The sequence below is a fragment of the Rhinolophus ferrumequinum genome, chromosome 18 (genome assembly GCF_004115265.2).
Source record: "Rhinolophus ferrumequinum isolate MPI-CBG mRhiFer1 chromosome 18, mRhiFer1_v1.p, whole genome shotgun sequence".
Lineage (NCBI taxonomy): Eukaryota > Metazoa > Chordata > Mammalia > Chiroptera > Rhinolophidae > Rhinolophus > Rhinolophus ferrumequinum.
The window spans coordinates 32,149,913-32,177,005 of NC_046301.1; the positions used below are offsets into that span (position 1 = coordinate 32,149,913).

The following is a 27,093-nucleotide window of genomic DNA, read 5'->3' on the forward strand; positions in this document are numbered from 1 at the left end:
TTACATTATTTATGAAAAAAGATCTTTTAAAAGGTCCTATAAAGTAGTATTATAGGAGGTAGCTGATATCATGGGAGTAAATACAATTATCCAGAAAGAGAAAAGAGGAGAATGTCAACTATAATTTTATATATATATGTATATATATATATATATAATTTTATATATATATAATTTTATATATATATATATTCACAGGATATGGAGTACAGCATAGGGAATAGTCAGTGGAATTGTAACAGCTATATAGGTATAATAGACTGGAGGAGGGTAGTTATAACTTTGTGCAGGGTGTAAATGTCTAACTAGTACATTGTTTTGTACACCTGAAACTAATAAAAAAAAATAAGAAAAAGGAGCAGCTCCAGTAAGAAGCTGAAGAATGCTTTTTTTAAAAAATTAAATGTATTGGGGTGACATTGGTTAGTAACATTATATAGGCTTCAAGTGTACATTTCTATAATACATCACCATATATATCTGACCCACTTTTAAAGCACAAATATAATAAAAAAAATATAAAAAGAAGTCTAGGAAGACACTGTCAGAGTGATAATGCCAGCAAAAATAGTTCAGTACAGACCCCTATAAATTCTCTCCTCCTTAAAAGCAGCAGTAAGAAAACTCAAAATACAGTAACAACCAGATTTTTCATAACTCTGACAATTAACCAGAGATTTGCAGTAATCCACGAAGTAGTTTGATCAAGTTACGTAAAACATATGGTAGAGGAAATTTCTTGCGTTATTGAAAAAGTAGTGGGTTTTTCTTCTGTCTTTTCATAATGATGATAATGATTGCATTAAAATAAACTTTCCAGAGATCACAATGGCAGGGAGTTCAACTGACCATTAATAATCAGAGATAAAGTGTCATAAAGTAATATGGAACCGACAGAATAGGGAGAGAAGAGGTTTCTGTTTAGGGAGAAAGCAAGAAAGACAGAGTAAGAATCACTGGGAGGGTAAGTGACCTAGAATGTCCCAAACTATAATAGATAGAGCCTCTAGAACGGGGCAATAGTTAGTAAGTGCTGTTAGTTGTGAAGCTATACTTTCAGAAATATCATTCTCTCATTATTATTGATACTGAATTTTAAAGTTGTGACTATGAATCACTGAATATATATGTGTGGTAGACAATTAAATGGTGATAGCTCAACGTCACGTTTTCACTACTTATTAGAAATTCTGGCAATAGAAATTTAATAACTTGATACTGCTGGGATCAGGAGGTGACCATAAAGCTTCAGGGTTTGGCAATGCTCCAAGTTGAGTGACAGAGCTGGGAGGATGTGATGATTGACAACCTGCAGGAAGTAACATCAGTTTGAATATATCATGTTTTAAACACATGTACGCTCAGAAAGTCGGCTTCACTTTCCTAAGCAAAGTTCTGTGGATGAACAGAGTCATTCGATATTAGCAAGCAGGCCCAGGCCTTCTGTGGACCCATCTGATAAATGAGGGGCTACACGGGAGTGCGGTTACACTTATGGGCTTCTAGGATGAACAACTGCACAAAAAGGAAACTGTTTGAGTGAGAAAAACAGTAACCCTTTACCTTTGATGGACACAGATTCTCATCATATAATATCCAGGTGCACAGACCACATTTATAGTAATATCTCAATCTGGATGCACAAATTTTAAATCTGAACAAGATGCACTGTAGATGAATGACGCAAAGTAAAAGCAGAATGAATTTAACTGGGTATGTTACTAATATAGAAGGCACTCTAATTGAAGAAAAGAACACGATTGTTTAATCTATCAGACAGAAGTTTTATTACTGTAAAAAAAGTTTCACAGAACCTAAAGGTGATGTTTTCCCCCTCAATAAAAGCAGTAAGAATTGTATTTCACAGCTGAACTTTCGTATTTTCTTATGCCCAAATCACTAAGGATACTTTCAGCTAAAAATTGCAATCAGAAATCAAGTTTGGGTAAATGCAAATTTTGAAAGTCTAATAAGTTGGCTTTGTTTCCGGACTTAACAGAAAAGAATGTCATCTCTGAGCTTTGGGCTGAAAACTTGTGAAACCTTGTAAACACTGACTGTAAATCTATCAATACCTATCTGTCATTATGTTTACATTCATTGTATAGTATATAAAGCTTTTCTTTTTGTTTTCAAAGGTATTTTTGCTTAGCATATTAATTTTATATTTGTAGGTCACAATTGTTAGGAAGATTTTTTTTTGTAAAAATCGATGTTTTCTTCTCATTTGTAGTTTGGTTGCAACAAAGGAAACAGATAGTGCAAGATCTCGAAGTGCTCCAATGTCACCTTCTGACTTTTTGGATAAATTAATGGGGAGGACATCGGGGTACGATGCAAGAATCAGACCCAATTTTAAAGGTAATTGTTCTGCTTACTACTATATATGAAATGTGTCTTAAATATGATTAAACAAGATACATTTTTAAATTGATTCCACCAAAAATTCTGATGGCTATTTCCAAAAATCTTATTGCACGTCTTATTAGTCAAAGTATGTCTTAAAAATATCTATTCTCATGTTACTAGCTATCATAATTTGTCTTCTTTGAACCGACAGTGTTTTTTTCCTTCTCTAATTGTTATTATACTTATTGTCATGACAATTCATTTTAGGAAATTATATAATATATATAACTTTAATATATACTCTTACTAACTGGAATGGAGGCTTCTTTAGAGCTGACAACAAACTTTCCCATATTTTAAATCCCCCAATATCAGGACTCTGTCGTGGAGAATCAAATAGTTGTTGAATTTATGTCCTGGGGAAAAGTCTAGATAACTAAAAGCCACTGATAATGTTTAAGAAATTATTCTACCCACCAAATGTTTTACAAAATTTATAGGAAAGAGTGTACTTATCAGTTTGAGTACTCTTTCTTTTTCTGTTAGTGTAGTGATGAGTAACACATTTATACAAGTTGTATGTGGATTATCCAGGACGACCATATGTCCTGTAATTTAATCTAGGGTAAAAGATTAAAAAACTGCTTCCATGCCCCTACTTATTTAATATCTCTTGAATATTATTTTATTTAATAAAAAATAATCTAAGTTATAAGAATATGCATCTTTTCCATGGGATTCAACTAAGCTATTTTTATTCCTAAAGATGAAAAAAACAAACAAAAAAAAACACAAAAAAACCCCCACAACATATTCTACAATAATTCTTTTTTTTCCTGAATTTGTTCTTACGGATTAAGAAAAAGATTGCTTAGCAATAGTATAAGAATTAATTAGAGAGGATTAATAAATACCAAGAATGGGTAGCAGGAGAAAAAGATAGAAGTAGAATTTGTTGATAATTTATTAATAGAAAATTATGAATTGCTTCAATTTAAAAATGAGTTGAACATTTAAACTGTGGATTGCATTTTTTGATTTGTTTTTAAGCATTTCGACCATAAATATTTTCAACTGCATGGGAGGAAAACACTGAATGCAAGCTTCGGGAAAGTAGTACAGTTTAAAGGGTATCATATAAAAATGAAAATGAGAAATTTCAGCATTCTGAGGAACTTTTACAAATTGAGGGAAAGCAGTATCCTCATACAGACATTTGTCTTTAATAAAATTATTGCTTATGTTGGCATTGTGTTATTTCCAAAGCAATTCTCTTTCCCTTAAAAAAAAAATCTGATCTCTTTTATCATCTGTGGCTAACACACTTCCACTCATATCCTTCACTCTTGTTACTTTCCCCTAGATTTAAGAAGAATAGTTCAGATTTGTCCTCTAAATCACTCTTTGATAGTATTACATGGTGTTATTTGTATACTTTTGGAATATTCAGGAACATTTTAGCTCTGTAATTGTATTTTGGTCTCTTCACAGTCCTCTTTATCCTACACCATTTTCCTTGAATACGAAGTCATGGGGTTGTGTCACAGGTTGGTAGGCAGTTGCTATTTTTGTATGTTTAGCTGTTTGTTTTATTTATGACAATAGTAAAAATCATGTATCTGAACTTGGCAAACATTAAATTGTCTAAAAATATTAGTGATGAAAAGCAGCAGTTCCTTGGCTAAACAATCCTCATGCACAGCTTTAGTTCTTTGAGGCAAAGACTCCAAAAGCAAAATTGGTTACTTCTGGTGAAATCTGTTTGATTGCTTTCTAGGTCTTTTACAAAGAAGTCAGCATAAGGTTCCTTTGCACTAACTAGACTGCTGAATTAATACCTCTATTTTTGTAGTATCCACTTCTTCTGTTTTCCTTTTTGGCCCAATGATTTCACTTTTATTTCTGCAGGAACAATTATGTTTATTCATCATGTTCACTCTAAGTTGCTAGTTTTCTAATACGTGAGAGAAACACTCTGTAGTTCAGGAAGGATTGAGCTGAGTTGCCTCAATACTTAATGCAGGTTTAATACTGTGTGTGTGTGTGTGTGTGTGTGTGTGTAGGGAGGTGGTTTTCTGCTATTCCTCTCTCTGGAAAAGAAAATCTGACAGATGTCATTGCCCTGGCAGAGCATTGCTTTAGGTGAGCATCGAGTGTTGACTAGATTTTGGTCTGAGGTCCTCCAGATGGCAAAACAGAGATGGCTTTAGTTTTGAGGTACTGTCAGGAACCTAGTTCTCCCCAATCAGAAAAGTTATTTTCCCTACTTTAAACAAAAAACTTTTTGCAAACAGAAGATGAGTAAGTTCTGGAGATCTAATGCACAGCATTGTGACTATAATTAACAATACTGTATTATATACTTGAGAGTTGCTAAGAGGGTAGTTTAAATGTTCTCACCACAAATAAATAAATAGTAAGTTATGTGCTGTCATGGAGGCGTCAGCTAATGCTATGGTGGTACTCATATTGCAATATGTAAGTGTATCAAATCAACACACCATAAACCTTAAACTCACAGATTGTTATATGTCAATTATATTTCAGTAAAACTGGAAAAAGAAGACGATTAAAAGGTCATCACCGATTAACAGAACCATATTATTTCCAATCACTTTAATAAACTATGTTTGCAAAACTGAAGAAAAAAGTTATTTCCATGCCTTCCAAAATTCTACAGTGCCAAGCCCCAGGCTACCCCTGTTCTCCAGGAATATGGATGAGAATCATGGAGCTTTCTGAGATAGGTGCCCGTGGTCTTGCCCTCTGGGTCCTGTCCAACGTCCCACCTCCTACCCTATAAATAACCTTAACCTTTGTCTCTCGCTGGTTAATTCCTAGCACATTAGCTTCCTTCTCCACGTGGTCCTAACATGCATTTATTTTAGGCTTTGCTCGGTTTTCTTTTGCCTTTTCTATTTTATCATTAAACTAATTATGGCTTTCCTCCCATTCTCTTTGGTGTGAAACGTTTAGTCCCATTTTTATTTGGTAGGACAATTTTTATGTCCTCAGAGAGAAAGAAAACTGTTCAATTCCCCTCTTGAGATAGAAACTTCTAGGAGTCATTTGAAACTAGACGCCAGTTTCACAGATAAAAATCAACTGAATTGCAAATAAAAGTACATCCATAGACAATAAAACATTATTTCACTAGACTATTTTACCAGCTTTTTTTGGACTTTACTTCTTTCCTTTGACCTTATTGTTTAGGCCCTCAGTAGGTCTTTGATAACCCTTGAGTCTAATTTGGATCCAAGCAGAAAGTACTCCCTCAGCAATCACCTGATTATGTTTTCTCCCAAACCCTGATTGCATTTTTAAGTTTTTTTTCATCTGTCTCCAACGGCCACTCTCTTTATCTAGAAATAACATTGTTTGCCTTCATAATGTTTTTGTGGTTTCTGTCTTTTCATCTGTAATAGTTCTCTATATTAATCCCTTTCTCCCACACCACAAATCCAGTTTTCAAATCGTTATTTTTGCTGCAACACATTCTATCCCCAGAATGGCATGTGTACCTAATACTCATTTCCTGCTTGTATTTTTTTTTTTCAGGGAAAGTGTTAGCATTTCCTGAATCTACTTTTAACGATTCTTATCCATCCAGACACTATTGCTCTTGAACTAAATCCACAATTATTTCTGTATAAAGGTATATTTTCTACTTGCATTTTTACATATACAAAGTCATCTTAACAGGAAGAACTTCTTTAATAATAAGCTTTTCTAAAATTGCAGATGTTCACCTGAAATGCTCATAGATTTAGATTCTGCTTTCTATATTTTTAGGTTTTGTTTGATTTTAATGTATTCTTTCTGCAGTAGTTATTTCTTTTTTGTAAATTTTCAAACAATCTTAAACTAACAGAAGGTTTGCAAGTATAGCCCTTACCTATTTTTTTCCCAAACTACGTGAAAGTAAGTTGTTGACCTGATGCGCCAATACTTGATATACTTGAGTATATCATACAAATAAGACCATTCTCCTAAATAACCACCATCTAACCAGCGAAACAAGCAAATGAACACAGAAATATTGCTACCATCTAATTTGCAGACCTCATTCAAATTTTATCAATTATCTGAATAATGGCTTCGTAAGCAAAAGAATCCAGTTTAGAATCACATCTGCATTTTATTTGTCATTTCTCATTATCTCCTTCAGTCTGAACCATAATCTTATTCTTTCTATGACTGTCATGATCTGGACATTTTAAAAAATATTAGTATTTTTTTATTTAACAGAATGTACTAAATTTGTATTAGTCTAATATTTCCTCATGATTCAATTTAGGTAATTCATCTTGACAGAAATATCACAGAGGTGATGCTAAGTTCTGATTGCATCTTATCAGATGGTGGAGCATATTAATTTTTACCATAACTGGGGATGTTTACTCTGATTAATTGATTAAGTTGGTGCCTGCCAGAATATATCTTTATACATATACATATATTCATAAATACACACATACACACACATACATGTGTACATTCATATATATATATATACATATTAATTTACATGTACATATTTACTTCTCTATTGAAAACCATGAATTCACATTGATATCTCCAATTCTATAGGTTTATTCTAGTTTCTGAGTTTCCATATCTTAACTTCCTCATCATCTGACAGTAAGAGACCTGGCTCCCATAATCCTTACTATAATTCTGTATTTAATCAATATGCAATGAATCTCCTTTGCTGCCACTCCCTCTCTTTTTGTTTTATTATTAGTTTCAGGTGTACAAAACAATGTAATAGTTAGACATTTACACCCCTCACAAAGTGATAACCTCCCTCCCCCAATCTACTACGTCTCTGACATTATATACAGCTGTTACAATTCCACTGACTCGATTCCCTATGCTGTACTCCACATCCTGTGACTATACATATATTAAATTATAGTTGACATTCATTATTCTTCAGCTTCAGCTTCAGGTGTACAGTGCAGTGGTCAGGCATCTACACTGTCCATGAAGTGGTCTCCCTAATAAGACAAGTGTCCATCGGATACCCTACAAAATCTTGACAACATTATTGATTATATTCCCCAGACTGACTTGCGTGTCCTGGTGGCGATCTTGTGGTAACCGATTGTGCTTTCTAACCCCTCACCTTCTCCCTCATCTCCACCCCCTCCCACCTAGCAACCCTCAGTTTTTCCTCCATGTCTCTGAGACTGTTCCTGATTAGCCTGTTCATGTACTCTATTCTTTAGATTCCACATATAAGTGAGATCATATGGTATTGGTCTTTCTCCCTCTGACTTACTTCACTTAGCGTAATGTTCTCTAGGTCCATCCATATCGCTGCAAATGGTAAGATTTCTTTCTTCTGTATGGCCAAGTAATACTCCATTGTATAAATGTACCACAGTTTCTTAATCCAGTCATCTACCGATGGGCATTTCGGTTGTTTCCATGTCTTGGCTATTGTATATAGTGCTGCAATAAACATAGGGGTGCATACATTTTTTCGAATTAGTGTTTTGGATTTCTCTGGATAGATACCTAAGAGTGGAATTGCTGGGTCATAAGGTAGTTCATTTCCAGTTTTTTGAGATACCTCCATACTGATTTCCATAGTGGCTGCAACAACCTGCAATCTCACCAGCACTTGTTGTTTGCTGATTTATTGATGCTGGCCATTCTGACCAGAGTGAAGTGGTATCTGATTGTGGTTTTTATTTGCATTTCTCTCATGATTGCCACTCTCTCTCTTACACAAATGCCCCAGGGCCTGTTCAGACTCTGATTTCCCATGCCAGGATGGCCTCACGCACACATTCTCCTCACACTTCTTTGGTTCTAGCGCCTCTCACCAGGCGGCCCCACTGCGGCAATGCCCTCCTCACTCATTCTGGCTCCAACCTCCCATGCTATGTAATCCATCTCTATAGATGTCCTTCTCACCCTGCTCTAGTTTACCACCGCCCACAGCCATCCCCAGCATTGAAGCCTATTTTGCATTGCCCGACTGAATGGCTTTAGAACTGCATTTTCAGGAAGGAAAGGGAAGGGAAAAGAAGGGGTAGAGGGGAGAATAAACTGGATCTTGCCATAATTTTCAAACCTTTTTCAAATATCTAACAAATAGGTGACCTCAGGATGGCCACGGGTTTGAAAATTAATCTGGGGAACGTAATTTGGTGGTTACCAGAGGGTAAGGGTGTTGGGGGGTGGGGGATGAGGGTGAGGGGGATCAAATGTATGGTGATGGAAGGGGAGCTGACTCTGGGTGGTGAACACACAGTGTGATTTATGGATGATGTGATACAGAATTGCACACCTGAAATCTATGTAATTTTACTAACAATTGTCACCCCAATAAATTAAAAAAAAATCTAACAAATAACTTAAAATCTGGATTTAAAGTCATCAAATATGCTTTTGTTAATTAAAAATTAAAAGCATATCTCTCCTCGTAGTAACACGACTACATAAAATATATATTTATCTAAAATAAAAAACAACTCATTAAACATAATTTTTTGAGATTTAATCTTTCAAATGTTGTAAGGCTTTCATACGACATGTTAAAAATTATGTAGAGTCCTTTTCATAAACACGTGGGTTATTTTTTGTTTGTCTCTGTTTGCTCTAGCCCTGCCTGGTGAATAATATCCCCAATATGAATAATAATAATATAATTGCCAAGGCTTTGCATTGTACTTTGCCATTTTGCCTTTATCCATCTCTGAACTTACAAACCATGTTCTATTTCTTTAAGAAACAGCTAAAAGAAAACATGCTGCTGAAAACATCTGCAGCTACTGTCACTTGCTTTTCAGGCCAACGACAGCTAATGTAATGAACAATTTAAAAGCACACTTTGCCATATGGATGCTATAGCAGTTATCTGCTCTGTTGCTAAACATAGTAGCGTATTAGATGGATATAACAGCTTTTGCACTGGCACAGAGGAAATAGCAGATTGGCCAGGGACTGCTGTAACAGGTGCTCTCTCTAATGGCAATAGAAAATTTACAATCTTCTCTGAGCTTCACTCTCAAAATTTTTGAATATACATATGGCAAATGTAGGGTAGAAAGACTACTCCAAGAGTGCTGCCCTGATCTGACACCGACCAGAGCTCCCAGTGAATACAGTGCTTTATAAACATGATAGAGCTATATCCATTTCATTCTTTGTGATCTCTCTCCACTGTCACTGTTCCTGGTCAGGCCCTTCTCTTTCCCATCTGCACTATTACAATAAAGTCCTAACTATTTTCTCTGTTTCTAAGCTTTTATCATCCATCCATTCAACTATTCACCGTGTTGTGTTCGTTCACTATACTTCCATGATCAAGAACCTGTAATGGCTCCCTCATGTTCATTAAGTAAATTCCAAATGCTTTAGTATCACAATGAAAAGATTCCATGATCTGGGCCAAGCCTGTCTTTAAAAACAATGGCTTTTGTTTCCAAATTGCTTCATACTCTAATATCTTTTTACAATTTTAAAAAATAAAATAATTTCTATATATGTGAAATTATCTATCTATCTATCTATCTATCTATCTATCTATCTATCTATCTAATCTTTCAAGTAAGCGTCTGCTCTATTTTTGAAATTTGGAATTAAGGTTTGATGCCTGAATCCATTCACCTTTCTTTCTGCTGAAGAAGAGAATATATATATATATATATATATATATATATATATATATATATATATATATATATATATAAATACGTAGTGAAATGGAAACCAAATAGCACTTATGTATTTCCAATAACCATGTGAAGAACACGTCTGGTAGATGATGAATTAAACGATCAAGCTTACATTTGAGACGACTGTGATTTACTTTACCCCACATGAAAGTTAGGTTAGAAACCAGGCTGACTTTGTGCTTTTAGGAAGAGCTTTTTTGCGTCTGTTTGGATGCATGTTGGACAGGCAAGGGCTGGAGTCTGTTTCATATAATATGAGGCATCAAATTCCCAAATACTAGTGAAAGCCTCAATTAGTCACTTCTTTGACCATTGCTTTTCTATGGAAACATTATTTTCCTTATTTTATTCATTGACCTTATGATTCAAGTCTCTGGTCAGCTTGAGATGCCTGTGCCACATTTTAGAGAAAAAACAAATATATCAGAGGAGGCCTCATCTTAACACAGGACTTAATACTACTCCTTTCAAACCCTTCTTGGAATCATTAGGATGTGCCATACAGCACCTGCACACACAGGACACCGGAATGCACCAGAATAAGTATTACTAACTTAGGCCCCTGAAGCCTATGCTGAATTTTCACCTTCATTCTATTTTTTTTTTTTAACCATGATCACCTATAATTCTATGGATAATAATTAAATTTAAAACACAAGACCAAAAAATATAATAGACAATGCCTCACTTTTTATTCAATGCCCAGAGAGAAATTAAAGTCCAAATAAAAAAAGACCCTGCCCCTTGCTAAATTAAAATAAGAAAAGTCATCCCCTTCCTGTTTTATTTATTCCAATTTCAGCCAAAGAGATCACAGTTATATAGAGCAGGCAGTCTTCTAACAGCAGTTTCATAATGGGCCATGTTCCCCCAACATGGACATACCTTTGTCAGCATTTTCTTGAAAAATGAATTAACCTGATACGAATGCTTGTGTGTGTTCCAAAGGGTGTGAGCCAATAAAGCGCAACAGAATTTATCTCAAGCTAAAAGATATTCCCCAGATTCATATTACGACTACCAGCAAAACAAAATAGGCTTTTAGCATTCTCTAGGAAAAAAGGAGAATAACCTATAAAATATGAAAGATTGGTTTTAGCTTTTCAAGATTCCAGTCAGCCTCTGTATATATTTTAGAGTTCATCACCTTCGGCTTACATTAAGTAAAAAGAAAAAAAAAAAGAAAAAGAAAAATCTTCTGACAGTTAATTGTGACTTCATACTTTTCTTACAGTGGTACAATAATCATGAAGTAAAATATCTGTGCTTTCTCCTTTCTTACGTAGTTACATATAAGACAGTCCTATCACCTCACCAATATTGAAAACATTGGTAAATATTTAGAAATAACTGCTAAAGATTTAAAAAAAAACAACTTTCCACTAGTAATCAAATTATAGTACTTCCAGAATTCAGGATTTTTATGAGCTTGTCTTATTCTTACATGTTCACCCTTCATACTTAAAACAATTTAGCTTCTATATCTGTTTGAAATATTATTCTAGGCATCTCGGTGTTCAATCAGCTTTGGGCTCTTTCTAAGTACAAAGCATCTACTATGTTTTATTAGCAGTGATGACCAAATTTATAATAGGCGACTCTCTTATCAAAACTAATAGCCTTGCAATACTCTAAGTCCTGACTTCTCTCTCTCTCGATTTCTTCATCTCTAAGAAAACCCCAGTTCGTTTTTAACCCTATGATATGATGGCCACAGATACTTCCTAGTCCAGAATTCCTTCGGTCAGTATTTTCCAGCATTGCTGCCATTTGAATCACCTGAGCTTTTAAAAATACCAAGGCAATAAAAAGTGCCTTGGTTGCATGGCGTGCCCACTAAATTAGAAGATCAGAATCAGGTTATCAATCTTTTCTAAAACTACCTGGATGATTTCAATGTGCATAGGATTCATAGGCCAATGCATCCTAGACTTTACTTTTAAATAATTTTGTTGCTCATTTTCTCTACCTATTCCAGCAAGATAAATGGCTATCATAAAATGAGTAGAAAAACAAAGATGAAAAGTACGCACCAGTAATCAAGTAAATATAAATTGAAAGTTCAAATGTTATTTTGAATGATTCTAACTAATGAAATAGTTTTTTTTTGTTTGTTTTTTAATTTTGGTACAAAGAGAACATCCTTTGGCAGAACACAAACAAACACTAAATTAGGCTTAGATCAGTTTTTGTGTGTGTGGCTTTATCTGACTAACTTAGGTAGAGATTAGCTGAGTTAAAAGACTGGGGAACAACTTGGTATGGCAGGAAAAGAATGGTTCTTACAATCTGACCGATGGTTCCCGTTCTGACTATGGTATTTATTAGCATAAATACTTAAGTGTACTCTGTGAGCTTTCGCTCCCTAACGTGTAAATGGTGGACTATGATCCACTCTCAGTGTTACATGGATTAAGGGGTGTCTATGAATCAGCACAGTATGTGGTAACAAGTAGTCAACAATTTACTGCTTCCTATTAACTTCTGCTCTGCTAGATGATTATCTCTTTGTCTTCTTCAATTTGATGTGCACACGTTTTAGATATTTAGGAAACGAATGAATAAATGGCCTCATAAAAATAAAAATTCTTGGTTTTACGATGAATGTTAAATCAGGCACACACGGGGGCCTTCTGGAACTGTGGAGTGAGAATCTCTATAAATTCACTCCTCCAAAAAGCAACAAAAACACTGGCAAAATGGTCAAAATTATCCTTTAGAACTCTGCAAATTAACCAAAAACTTGCAACAGTATGAGGATATTTATTCAAGAAAAACTGATGAATTTCTCTAAGGACAGAAGGCATTTAAATATGGCCCCGCTCCTAGTACCCTTGAAAACTAGCAGCCTCTCAACCACAAATGCTGTATAATCAAGCACCCTAGCATCTACCAGAGAGCAAACCAGGTTTGGAGCTCCTCAGAAAATCCATCCCTAGAGGTATGTTATTGTTTGACCTGTTTGGCTGTTCCCTATTTTACTGGGAACTCCTTCAGTGGGAAAATCCCATCCCCAGGGCATTGTTGAAAATAATCGCAGGAAATTGTTTAAACATTGCAGGCGCCTAAGGCTGTGATACCAGTTAGGCACAGAGACGACTGAACAAAAATTTTGAAAGAAGATCTGGTGAATGAGATACCCACAGGCAGTTTTGAAAAGTTCTGGTAAACGAGGTCTGAAAATTAAGTTTGCAAACTCATCCTAGAAAAAGTGCTACATATTTGTAGATCATGGAAACTGAGAGCAAAAGAGGTTAACGACTGACCAGCATCAGTGTTGAAATGAGACCATGAACTTGTCATTTGCAATCCATATTATTTCACAGAATGATTGCCTTCAATTTTAAGTATCTGTGTATATACATATATTTAAAAATATTCTTTTGTAAAAAACTGCTAAAGAGAAGCATGCAATTATTTGAAAATATTTTAAATAAATATCTAAATAGCCCTCATGTCTTAATTTCTTTTTCAGGCCCTCCAGTTAATGTCACATGCAACATATTCATAAACAGCTTTGGCTCTATCGCTGAGACAACCATGGTAGGCATGTTTATTTTGAAACAACTTTCATACCAAAGTAATTTATAGTCACATTAATGGCAATTCTTCTGCTAATGTTATTTAATTTGAAGCCAAAATTTTAAAATAATGAGATTTGAAAAGAAAATTAATGGTATAAATTGCAATCATCTTCAAGTAATAATGTGTTATTTAGACATGGCATTAGATATTTATTAGAGAATAAATGTAAGTGAAAACAAGGTTGATTTTTCACATTTCAGTAATTAAATATTAAATGTCAAGTTAAAACTAAAATTTTACCATATAAATTATTTCTTTTCAATGCTTTTTAATAACCAGACACAAGCATAGGAGTAAACAATTTCATGTTTAGTCATTCTGTTTACTAGTAAATGTATTCATAATATTGCTTTAAGTATTCTATTTGATTACTTTCCAAATGAATACAGTATTTGCTCAAACATCATGAATATTTTGTAAATTGGAGTATATGCCTTAATTTAACTAAACTCACTGAACAGAGACTTCATTACTATGTAATCGAGAACATTTCACATACTTATTAAAGCCAAAAAATTATCATCACAGACCAGATTTACTCTGTTTTGAATTTTATAACTTTCTCTAAAGATTATGTTGTATCTCTTCTTTGCCCTGTAGTTTTTTATTGTGTACTTTAGCTGAAATAAAATGCAGAAATAAACACATGAACCACTGAATATCTGTAAAATTGTCTAGTGGGCAACTTAAAAATTGAAACTATGTACGGTGATTCTTAAATTACCTAGAATTATACTCCATTCCTGAATTTAGCAAGTATAATTTGCATTAACTTTCAAAGTTGATTTTAGCTAAAATAGGATATGAAATACTTTAACACTTACTAGCTCCCAAAACAATTAAGTAGAGAATTATGCTCATTTTATATATCTCAGAATGATTTCATAGTGAATTTCTAAGGAAAAGTAACTAATATGCAAATTATTATGTGGGGGTTTGTGCAGAGTTTTGCGTGCCTGTGTGTAGAGGATCTATCTCAACACAAAGAGACTTTTTTCAGGTGCCACATTTTTAAAATGCTTTTTTCATCATATACATAATATTTAGTCATTTAGCAGCATTTCTGTGATTCTAGTCAAACAATAAAAGATTCAGTGGAGAAAAACTAACCTCTCATATATGGGCATTATATAGAATTATCTTAACTACAGTATATAACTTAACATGAATGTGTGTGAGTGTTTCTGTAAACACAAAGAAAATGCATATAATTTCCTTGTTTGAGCACAGTGTAGTTTTTGTGCAATTCTAATCCTAATGTGATTATAATCCTGCTTCAGACTTTGACATATTCTTGATTCTGGTTGAATATCTGTTCCTGATTTATATCCTGCATTTATACATGCCCAGTTCAAATCATATTTAATGGTGAAGGGATCTTTACTGGCTTTTTCTACTTAGAATTCCCAAACTGTATTTCTAGTCCTGGCAACTTTCTCATTTTAATTGCTACTATATACACTGTATATGTTTATACTTTCTCGTTTGCAAGACTGTTTACACAAAATACTTTCAACAGCAAGAGTCAGAAAGGTTTATAGTCTTACTTATCTTTGGGGTGGATGAAAGGACTTGAAAATGAGAGAAGACATGGTGGAATTTCCTTCGCATTAAAGTCTGCTAGATGGTCAGTTCCTGAAGGTCTCTGCTTTTTATGACATAATTCATCAGTCTACCACTAAATGGTTATAACCACTTGGTAGTTAGAACATAGTCTAAGAGATGACTACACCAACTAAATTTCTTACCTTTAACTTTAAACAGACTTCCTTTACAGAATATTATACAGAAAGCAAATACACCCTCACAATGACCCTCACTCAGTTTTATTTCCCTTTGCTAGTATAGAAATCCTTTCCATTCTTACATATTCCATCATAATATATTTCCTTTGAAATCATTTTTAGAATCTATCACTATCCTACCACTATCTATCACAAGCAACATCAATGAACATTAATAAAACACCTTAGAGCTTAGGTATTAGAAAATAAACTAAGTGTTATAAAATGAACTACATCCATTTTGCTTTCTTTTTAGTCTTCCAAACTGCTAAACATGTGACATTATTCCTATTCACATAATCAGATTCAATATTTGTAAACATTTTAATGGTATCAGATAGAATAGCTGCAAAATGGTATCCCTCTACATAGAAATAGAGAAATTAGAACTTGTTATTATATTTCTATCTTAAGGATGATAAAATATTTTGCTACTGCTTGATTAAGTTGATGTATTTTATTCATAGTTTCCACCATTATGGCTTTGCAACTAAATTTTGTCTCATTGTTTTATTTACCATAATATTGCTTAGTATGCTTTTATAAAAGCATTAAGACATTTTTATTTCTTATACAAACATAGTTTTGTTTTTTATAACACAAATAACCTACTTTAATAAAGACAATGCATTAAAATTGAGAGGATGGAATTTCAAATTACCTATAATCATTAGCAAATACCTTTGCATCTGAGGACTCATTTCTCAAATAAAACTACATAATTCTCCCAATCGACATATCTCTGCCTAACAAAGATCTTAACTGTTTTCAATATCTATACTGACCGAATACATTAAGCTTCCTCTGCTGGTCTAGTCTCAAACCTTTTATTTGTCTCCCCATTTTAAAATCCAGCTTCAGTCCCATTTGAGGTAATTATTTGATGCTTGAGGAATCTAAGGAAATTTCTCTTAGTAGATATTCTACTTCTTTAGCTATTTTTTGAAAATGATATTAATTCAAAATTTTAACATATTTTACCTCTCTTTGCACCAAGTTTTAAAAATATTTATGTTCATTTTTAATAGCATATACTCAAATTTCTTAACTGTTAAACAGATCTTTTCCTATCCAAGTACTAACCAGTCCCAAGCCTATTTAGCTTCTGAAACCAGGTGAGATCAAGCACGTTCAGGGTGGTATGTACAAGATGTGTGTTGAAGAAAAAGGAATACTCATATATAAAACTTTCTTTTACATAAACTTAACGATAACCACTCAAAAAAATTCCAGAACTGAGACACATAGCATAATAAAAGAGGAAACAAGAGGAAAAAAATCATAGAAAACCACCAAAATAAGACAACAGATAGGTAAAGAAATGCAAAGGTAAAGAAACAATGGATATACTAAGCTACCAGAAAACAAAAGATAAAATGACTATAGGAAATTCTCATAGATCAATAATCACCCTACATGTAAATGAACTAAACTCACCAATAAAAAGCTACAGAGTAGAAGACTGGATCAAAAAACAAAACCCAACCACATGCTGCCTTTAAGAGACACATCTCAGCTGCAGGGACTCAAAGTGAAAGAGTGGAAAATGATACTCTAAGCAAATGGCACCCAGAGAAAAGTAGGCATATTCATAGTTATATCTGATGAAATAGACTTAAAGATAAAAAAAGTAACAAGAGACAAAACTGGACATCTCATAATGATAAAGGGAACAACACATTAAGAAGACTCAACACTTACCAATATATATGCTCCCACTTAGGGAGCACCAAAATATATAAAGCAACTACTAACAGAACTAAAGACAGAAATTGAAAAAACACACAATTATAATAGGTGACCTATATACCCCATTGAGTAGATCACCCAAACAGAAAATCAGTAAGGAAATATCAACCTTAAATGACACATTAGACCGAATGCAATCGACATTTATAGAACATTTCATCCCAGAACACCAGACCATACATTCTTTTCTAGTGCACATGGAACATTCTAAAGGATAGACCGTATATTGGGACACAAAACTAGCCTCAACAAATTTAGGAAGATTGAAATCATATTCTCTGACCACAATGCTTTGAAATTTGAGATCAACTGCAAAAACAAAGCAGGAAAAAACACAAATACGTAGAGATTAAACAATGTGCTACTAAAGAACGGCTGGGTCAAAGAAGAAATAAAAGGAGAGATCAAAACATACATAGAAACAAATGGGAATAAAAAGACAAAATGTCAAAATCATTGGGATGCTGTGAAAGCAGTTATAAGTGAGAAATTTTTATCATTACAAGCCTTTTTCAAGAAACAAGAAAAATCCCCAAAAAACAACCTAACATCTAGTTCTAGTAACTTATAGAACTAGAAAAAGAAGAACAAATGAAACCCAAAGTCAGCAGAAGGAAGGAAATAATAAAAATTAAAGCAGCATTAAACAAAATAGAGAACAAAAAGACTATAGAAAAAAATAATGCAACAAAGAGCTAGTTCTTCGAAAAGATTAATAAAATTAGCAACGCCCTGGCTAGACTCACTAAGGGAAAAAGAGAAAAGACACAAATAAACAAAATCAGAAACGAAAGAGGAGAAGTTATGATGGATACCACAGAAATCAAAGGATCATACAAGAATACCATGAAAGACTATATGCCACCAAATTCAATAACCTAGAAGAAATGGACAAGTTCTTAGAAATATATAACCTTCCTGGAGTGAATCACAAAGAATTGGAAAATCTAAATAGACCAATCAACAGTAAGGAAATTGAAACAATCATCCAAAACTTCCCCAAGAGCAAAATTTCAGAACCAGGTGGCTTAGCTAGTGAATTCTACCAAACATTCAAAGATGATTTAACACCTGTCTGCCTCAAACTCTTCCAAAAGTTGAAGAAGAGGCAATACTTCCAATTCATTTTATGAGGCTAACATTATCCTGATACCAAAATCTGGTAAGGATAACTCACACACAAAAAAACTAAAGACCACTATCTCAGATGAATACAGACAAAAAAATCCTAAACAAAATACTAGCAAATTGAATACAACAATATATTAAAAATTATACATCACAATCGAGTGGGGTTCATTCCAGGGTCAGAAGGATGGTTCAACATATGCAAATCAATCAATGTTATACACCACATAAACAAAGGATAAAAATTATATGATCATATCAATAGATTTAAAAAAAAGCATTTGACAAGAAACAACATCCATTTATGGTTAAAACATTTAAGAAAATGAGTATAGAAGGAAAGTACTTCAACATAATAAAGGCCATATACAACAAACCCTCAGCTAATATATTAAATGGTGAAAAACTGAAAGCTTTTTCTCTAAGAACAGAAACAAGACAGGGATGCTCCCAATCACCACTGTTATTTAACATAGTGTTGGAAGTCCTCGCCAGAGCAATCAGGAAAGAGAAAGAAATAAAAGGCATCCAAATTAGGAATGAAGAAGTTAAATTGTCACTTTTTGCAGACGGCATGATTCTTTATATAAAAATACCCTAAAGACTCAACGAAAAAACTATTAGAGACAATAAACAAAGACAGGAATATTGCAGGATACAAAACCTATGTACAAAAATCCACTGCATTCCTATATACTAACAACGAAATTTCAGAAAAGAAATGAAAAAAAAATTCATTTTGCAATTATACCCAAAAGAATAAAATACTAGGAATAAACTTAACAAAGCATATAAAGGACCTATACACTGAAAACTGTAAGAGATTATCAAAAAAAAATTGAAGAAGACAAAAAGAAATGGAAAGATATTCTGTGTTCATGGATTGGAAGGATCAACATAGTTAAAGTGGACATATTACCCAAAGCAATATAGAGATTTAATGCAATCCCCATCAAAATCCCAATGGCATTTTTTAAAGAAATAAAACAAAAAAGTCATCAGATTTGTATGGAATCACAAAAAGACCCTGAATAGTCATGTAATCCTGAGAAAAAAGAACAAACCCAGAGGAATCATACTCCCTGATTTCAAATTATACTACAAAGCAACAATAATCAAAACAGCATGATATTGGTGGAAGAACAGACATACAGACCAAAGGAACAAAATTGAGAACCCAGAAATAAATTCACATATATATGGGCAGATCATTTGCGACAAAGGAGCCAAAAACATAAATGGAGAAAAGAAAGCCTCTTCAAGAAATGGTGTTGGGAAAACTGGAAAGCCACACACAAAAGAATGAAACTAGACTGCCGTCACCCTACACCCAAATTAACTCAAAATAGATCAAAGACTTGAATATAAAACCTGAGACAATAAATTGCACAGAAGAAAGCATAGATTCTAAACTTATAGGCCTTGTGTTCAGAGAGGATTTTATGAATTTGACCTCAAAGGCAAGGGAAATAAAAGCAAAACTAAATGAATGGGACTATTTCAAACTAAAAAGCTTCTGCACAGCAAAAGAAATCACCAACAAAACAAAGAGGCAACCAACCAAATGGGAGAAGATTTTTGCAATCAACACCTCCAGTAAGAGGCTAATATCCAAAATATATAAAGAACTCATACAATTCAACAACAAAAAACAAATAATCCATTTAAAAAATTGGCAGAGGACCTGAACAGACACTTCTCCCGACAAGACATACAAATGGCCAACAGATATGTGAAAAAATGTTCAACTTCCCTAGCTATTAGGGGAATGCAAATAAAACCCACAATGAGATATCACCTCATACCGGTTAGAATGGCTATCATCAACAAGACAAATAGTAACAAGTGTTGGAGAGGCTGTGGAGAAAAAGGAACCCTCATACACTGTTGGTAGGAATGCAGACTGGTGCAGCCGCTATGGAAGGCAGTGTGGAGGTTCCTCAAAAAATTACGAATAGAATTACCATATGACTCAGCAATCCCTCTCCTGGGTATTTATGAAAAAAATCTGAAAAGATTTATCTGTAACGATATAGGTCCCCCTATGTTCATTGCAGCATTATTCACAGTGGCCAAGACATGGAAACAACTGAAGTGTACTTATATAGATGATTGGATAAAGAAGATATGGTACACGTATACAATAGAATATTACTTGGTCATAAGAAAAGATCAAATACTGCCATTTGCGACAAAATGGATGGATCTTGAGATTATCTTGCGATACGGGAAATAAGTCAGACAGAAAAATGATTTCACTCAGATGTAGGATATAAAACTGAAAGCAACAAATTAACAAAACAAACAAAAACTCATACATACAGAAAACAGTTTTTTGTTACAAGTGGGTAAGGGGAAAAGGGGGTGGTAGAGTAGGGTAAAGGGTGTCAAATATCTGGTGATGGAAGGAGAACTGACTCTGGGTGGTGAACACACAATGCGATATATAGTTGATGTATTATAGAATTGTACATTTGAAACCTATATAGTTTTATTAATCAATGTCACCCCAATAAATTTAATTAAAAAACTCATCCTTTCCTAATGTTCATTAACATAGTACCAACCATTCTCACTTAAGTACAATTTCATTACTTTTGACTTATTTCCCGTATCATTTCCCGTATTTTATATTTCTCGTATTTTCGCCTGTTATTTTATTTGTGGAAAGGTTTTAAATTGTAGATTTCCTTCTTTGAACAGATACAGGACTATTCAGTTTTTCTACTGTGTATGTCGTGCAAAAGTTTTGTTTTCAAGGAATTTGTCCATTTTCTTAAATTTTTCAAATTATTGGCGTGAACTTATTTACAGTGCCTTATCCTTTCATTAGGGATCTTTGTAATGTCTACATTTTTGTTCCTTTTACTAGTAATTTGGTTTTAGCTCCTTTTTTAAAAAATTAATTTACATATTGATTTATTTTTATTCTGCTAGAGATTTTTGCTGCTTTCTGAATCTATGATTAATGTTAATCTTATAAGAATAATAATACTCATTTTTATCTTTCCATTTGTTCTTTCTGTAAAACCTATTACACTGAATATTTTATATTTCATTCTGTCCGTCAGAGTTTATATCTGTTTACATTTCTGGTGCTGCATATTCCCTATCTTTAAGAATTTTCATTAGTACATAAATTATTGGGAATTCATAATAATCCCAAATAAGCTGCATTTTGGTATCAGTCCATTTTAGATTCCTTTGCTGTAAATAGTTCAATGACTTACATCAAGGCAATTGAGTCACATACTATGATGATGATAAATTTTTTTTTAATGCTACTTTATGTGGCTCCATTAGGACAGCATTTAATTCCTTGTACTGATTTATCAGAGATACTTCATTGACATTCTATAAGTTTATCCAGTTTGCTTTTAAGTTACATCTATTTTTTTCATTTTTAATATTTGTTTAAATCTGAGGACATTTATTTAATTTTTTAAATTTATAGGTTCCATAGAGCAGCAATCCACTGTGATATGTTCATCTCTATCTCTATATCTATCTATTCATTAAGTATATCATTAAATATATGTGTGTGTGTGTGTGTGTGTGTGTGTATACATATATATGCGTATATATATTCTGGCTAACAAATATTATTTTTTCCAAAATGAGAACTGTGCTGTTGTTCCTTTGACACAAGTAGATAAGCTTCGTTTCTTACTGCTTTGCAATATGATCTGTTTTTGCAACTCTGAGTCCTAGTCACTGTCTTAAATTGGTGCTATAGTTTCTAAAATACGAGTTAAGTAACTAACGTACAATCAAGTTAATGTTGGCTAATATTGCCAAATGAACTTGGCTTTTTTTATTCAAATCTTTTCGTATAATTTTATAATCTTTCCTAAAAAGCATCTGCTTTTTCAGCTGGACTAATAGAGATATAAATTCATTAAAAAATGCTAACATTTTGTATGGAGAGTTCTCAATGATAAGAAATTAAAGCTCTTATATAGTGCTTATGATGATTGAAGAACAGTGTTTAAAAATAAAAAAAATGTTAAGATGCAATTATTTCAAGTATCAACTATGTTTCACAGTAATGTTTTTTCATGACAATTGGAAGCAAATGTGTATAATTTGAAGGAAAGTCCATTTTTTTCTGTTCTTTTGTAACCTTTCCCCCAAATAAGTTGTTGTTCCATTCTGTCTATTGCCAACGAGTTAAGTTCTTGTTAAGGTACACTCACTTTAAGAGGTCTGTAATAGTATTCAGGGACTATTCCTGTGTTATTCATATTTCTAGGTTCAATAATGTTAATGTAGCATATGATTAGATAGATGATATTCCATTTTCTTTTAGAATAGCCTGAAAGTATCCTACTATCTACCCTTTTATCATTAAGATTATGTCTGTTAAGATCCTATCCTCACCGTCTTATTTTCTTTCTTTGAGTAATAGGTAAAGCCTAACCAAATATAGCGATAGCATTGGTCTGAAAGATTTTTTAATTTCAAGCATGAGTAACCAGTGACTGGCAGCACGAATGTGTTCTGAACTATCCTTTATAAGCATGAATTAGAAAGAGGGCATATTTATGAGAAAGGTTGCAGAAAGACAGGTATGCATGAAGGTTACACATTCTGGTGACCCTGTCAGAAATAAGAATAAATCTCTGCCTGGTGCAGTTGTCCACAAGAGCATGCTTATAATCACTGTGTCTCAAAAAGAGACTGTCTATAAATCCTGTTCACACAGGTACAATTCCTTATAAAGATCTCACAAAGAATATAATTGTCTAGTTGTGCTGCAATGTTATTAAAACAAACATGATGTTTAAAAGCATATTTCCAGTTCTATGGGAGGAAAATACCAAAAAGAAACTGATGCTAATGACAACAGGAAGAAAGCTATGCGGAGGAGGGAGTTGTCAGGCACGTACTTCTACATCTTCTTTCCTTTATTGGACCACATATGTATGTAAAGGGTCCATTTATTCTGGCTAAGAAGATTGAAAGTTAATTGTATTTTGTTTAGGTATTTGAAATATTTGAGTTGGGAAAAAATGAAGAAGACTATGTATGGGAAGCCAGACACGTAGTGTCAAAGATAATGCCTTTTAATTTAACCTTCCTCTCTTGCCTTCTGTAAAGCTAATGTGTAATGCAAAGTGACTAGCATCTATCTGCATGGGATCCTCTCAAGAGTAAGACACGGTATAGAATTCACTGTTACCAGACCAATTGAGCACTTTTGTTGACCACCTAACATGACATAGAAATGATGTTCAATGGTGTTCATCTTCGTGCTATTTATCACCATGCACCTTTTCCGAAGAGAATTTGATTTTCTGAAAGAATACACTTCAAAATGTCATTTCAACCTCTAAAGATAAAATGGGCAGCAAGATGGGGAATTGTGTTCTCTAAGATGATTGGCACCAGTCATAATTTGTTACTCAGTCATAGATTTAACATGTCAATTAATGTTAAATACCTGGCAATCAATTTAAATTGCAAATAGCTCTTCAGCTGTGATGCTGAATTTCTGACAGATGAATGAGTGAAAGTTAATGCTGACACTCTCTAGACCAGTTAGGTGACATGTTTCTGTTACCGTGATAAAACTAGCAGCTTATGTATAAAAGAAGCCAACCTAACTGCACTTCAGATGGGCTCAAACAAGCCAAACTGTCAGGGTCCTGGGGCTGTGCCACAAGTGCCCTGTCAAAAGGAACAGATGCAGGCAAAAGAGTTCAGCAGTCCTTGTTGCTTGTGGAGTTGACTAGAAAATGGAAAATTCCTATAGGAAAATGACATGCATGAATACATCAGAAATGAGCTTAGGACTTCAGATTTGGTTTTAAAAATATAAGGAAAATTATTTCTCTCTCAGTTCTCATCAAGGAGGCTTGATAACATACTATTTGTTCTATGGGATAGCATGAAGAAACATAGATTTATTAGCACATATGTATGACTATAATCTGAACCTTCTTTTTAAAATTCTCCTTAGTAGTTTCTTGAAATATTGCCAACACTTCAGAGACTAGCTAAAGCGTAAGACAAATAATTCTGCCACAAAAGTATGTTGAGTTTTAATTTTAAAATGATCTTATAACATACATCAACATTAAGTAGCTCAATGACAAATATTCACAGATAAGTGCTGCGCAATCTTCATTTGCTAAACCCATTGAATTTATCTTTAGATGATAATGAAGTCTTAGTTTTCCTCTCAGTGTAGGGAAGACATTTGGGAATTCTTGCTTTTCCATTAAGTCTTCCAGCCTCACTGGGACTTTTCTCCACAGACTTATGGAATTAGTGAAGAATTATTCTCTACTTTTCCCTAAATGAACTCTCATCTCCATCTCTCTGCACAGAAGTTGCCTCCATGCCCTTCACAGTGTTAGGCAGTGATGTCATTTCACCTCCAGACTTCCAGGAATCCTCTGGCCTGGCACGTGACTCTCCCCCAGAAGCAATAAGAGACCAGCTAGATCCCTCTCTGAGCTGATGAGATAAAATTTTACCCCTTTCTTTGGTGGAAGTCATTTTGTTTGCTTTCGGTTATTCTTTCACTGTTTTTCTCTTTCTTAGAGTCATTTCTTATTCACATCAGGTCTTCCTGTAGTTTCTGCTCACTCAGTCTTTTAATGGTCATTTACCATTTTAATATACCCTGTATTATATGCTTGTTATATACACATCCCGAGAAGCAGTTACTAAAAAGGCTGAAAATTGTGATTCTAAATATATTTTACTCTTTATCATATTTTAACTTGCTCTGAAGATAATTGCTATTCCTCATCCAGGCACTATAAAATTAAATATGATTAATCAAAACTTGACAGCAGATACAAAAAAGAAATGAATATGCTCTACATTCCTTTTTCTCTTTAGTTTTCTCTAAGGCAGTTTCTCAACCAATTTTTTTTTTTATTATTATTATGCCTCCCTATGGAAACTTTTTAGACATCTTTTCCCCTAATTGCCCTCCCCATGAAATTTTAATGCTTTTGATACACTGTATATCTGTGAATATACCCTATGTAGATTTCTGAATTATCCATAAAAAGAGTAAGATTTTTCCGCCCACCGAGAACCAATTTTTGCTCCCTTGGGAACAATATTGTCCTCGTTGAGAATGTGTTCTGTAAAGTACATATTTATAGGGGTACTCATGAGTATACTTGCCTAAGGCTAATATTTCTATCCTGAGTGCTTGGTAGCGTATGGAACCGCAGGAGAAAATGGGACAGAAGCACTGGGTGTTCTGAAGGAAGAAGAATACATTTTTATGCCCCTAGCTATTTGCAAAGCTATTAATACATATGGACTGGAGGATAAACTACATTCCCTCTTTTGTTAATATATGAATTTCTTTTTTGAAGGTGTAAGTTTTCAAATGTACCTGAACGCACATTTATGCTCATTGTAAACACATTCACATTTGTTTCAGATTTATTTCCTATGTTTGACACAAGGGTCATATTTGTTTCCTTTTCTGCTTCTGTGATTATATTTATGTTTTGATTTCACTCACTTAACCATCGTTGAATCATATCTTTCACTATTTGACAAAAATATTGCTCTCAAAATATTTCGCATGAAGTTTGTTCCCCAAGCCTGGCCCAGTGGCAATAAATCTTTGTGAAATAGTACATATGACATAGTACATATGACATTACTATATGGCTTAACCAGAGGAAGTTTCTATAAAGGTGTATTGCACTGAAAAATAAATACAGAGGGTGCCAAAAAAATGTATACACATTTTAAGAAAGAAAAAAAAACACCTGTATTAATATATACCGGTAACAAGAGAGGAATACAAGTCATGTTTGACTTCTGCAATTATAGAAGGTGCTCAAAGTGGTTACCATCGGCGTCCAAACACTTCTGATTACGGAGAACTCCTGCTTGAGCAACGTTGACCAAAATACTAAGATCGCTTAAAATACATTTTTTTTGGCACCCCCGTAGATTCATGAGAGATGACAAATAGATGATAGATAGATAGATAGATAGATAGATAGATAGATAGATAGATAGATAGATAGATAAGCTTCTCTTTTTTCTTGCCAATTCCTGAGGGAAAATTCTTCATAAGAGTTTTCATTAAGAATTGCCTGAGAACTTCACCGCGAACTTGAAGACCAACCTACCATTTAGTAAAGCTTCCAGCAGAAAGACGCCCAGGGCCCAGGCACCGGGCCCCTACCCTGCCCCCACTCCTACCACCATTAACCAGGATGTGGCTTGGGAGTAATATTTTCAAAAAACTGATGCTAGTTACTGATGCCATATTTCACCTTCCACATATTTTCATTCACAGCACTTAAAGTAAATTGTTCTCAGGGCCTGCTTTTCTCATCTTACTCAGCCTCACCTACAAACCCATGTGCCACTTCTCTCCCTCCTTAATTTGTCCATTGACCCTCTGGAATCCCTGCCATTTTGTTAACAACTTTACTGTTCCTACCCCTACCTGTTCCCGCTACATACCCACACACATACACACCCTTTCTGATGAAGAGTTTCGCCATATTCTTGGTATCCCTGAGGGAGGACTCCCTTCTACCACCTTTGGAGAGCAGGCCATTCAGTCTCTCACAGCCCATGAACCTCAGGTGAGGAAGTGTTCCGGTGTCCTCCTCACTTCTTTATTCTACTTCCAGACACTTTCACTTTAATCTTGCTTTGAAGCTACTATCTTTGACTATCCACACTCCTTTCTTGTGTAGATTTGTCCTGTGCCAGAATTGTGGTTACTCTACTCATTCGTCTAAGGCTTGGGCAGCTGATCCACAGTCTTCTCTACGACCAGGTCTGCCTTAATTCTAAGTGGATGCAAC

At 34.1% G+C, this 27,093-nt stretch overlaps 1 protein-coding gene across 2 annotated transcripts in view; it reads left to right on the forward strand.

Moving 5' to 3' along the window:
- GLRA3 (glycine receptor alpha 3) overlaps positions 1-27,093 on the forward strand; it is a 141,412-nt gene that overhangs the window by 25,806 nt on the left and 88,513 nt on the right. For both annotated transcript variants that reach the window (XM_033134602.1, XM_033134603.1), the window contains exons 2-3: positions 2,234-2,361; positions 13,516-13,583. In XM_033134602.1, coding sequence (XP_032990493.1) covers positions 2,234-2,361; positions 13,516-13,583 — 196 coding nt within the window. The remainder of the gene's footprint in view (positions 1-2,233; positions 2,362-13,515; positions 13,584-27,093) is intronic.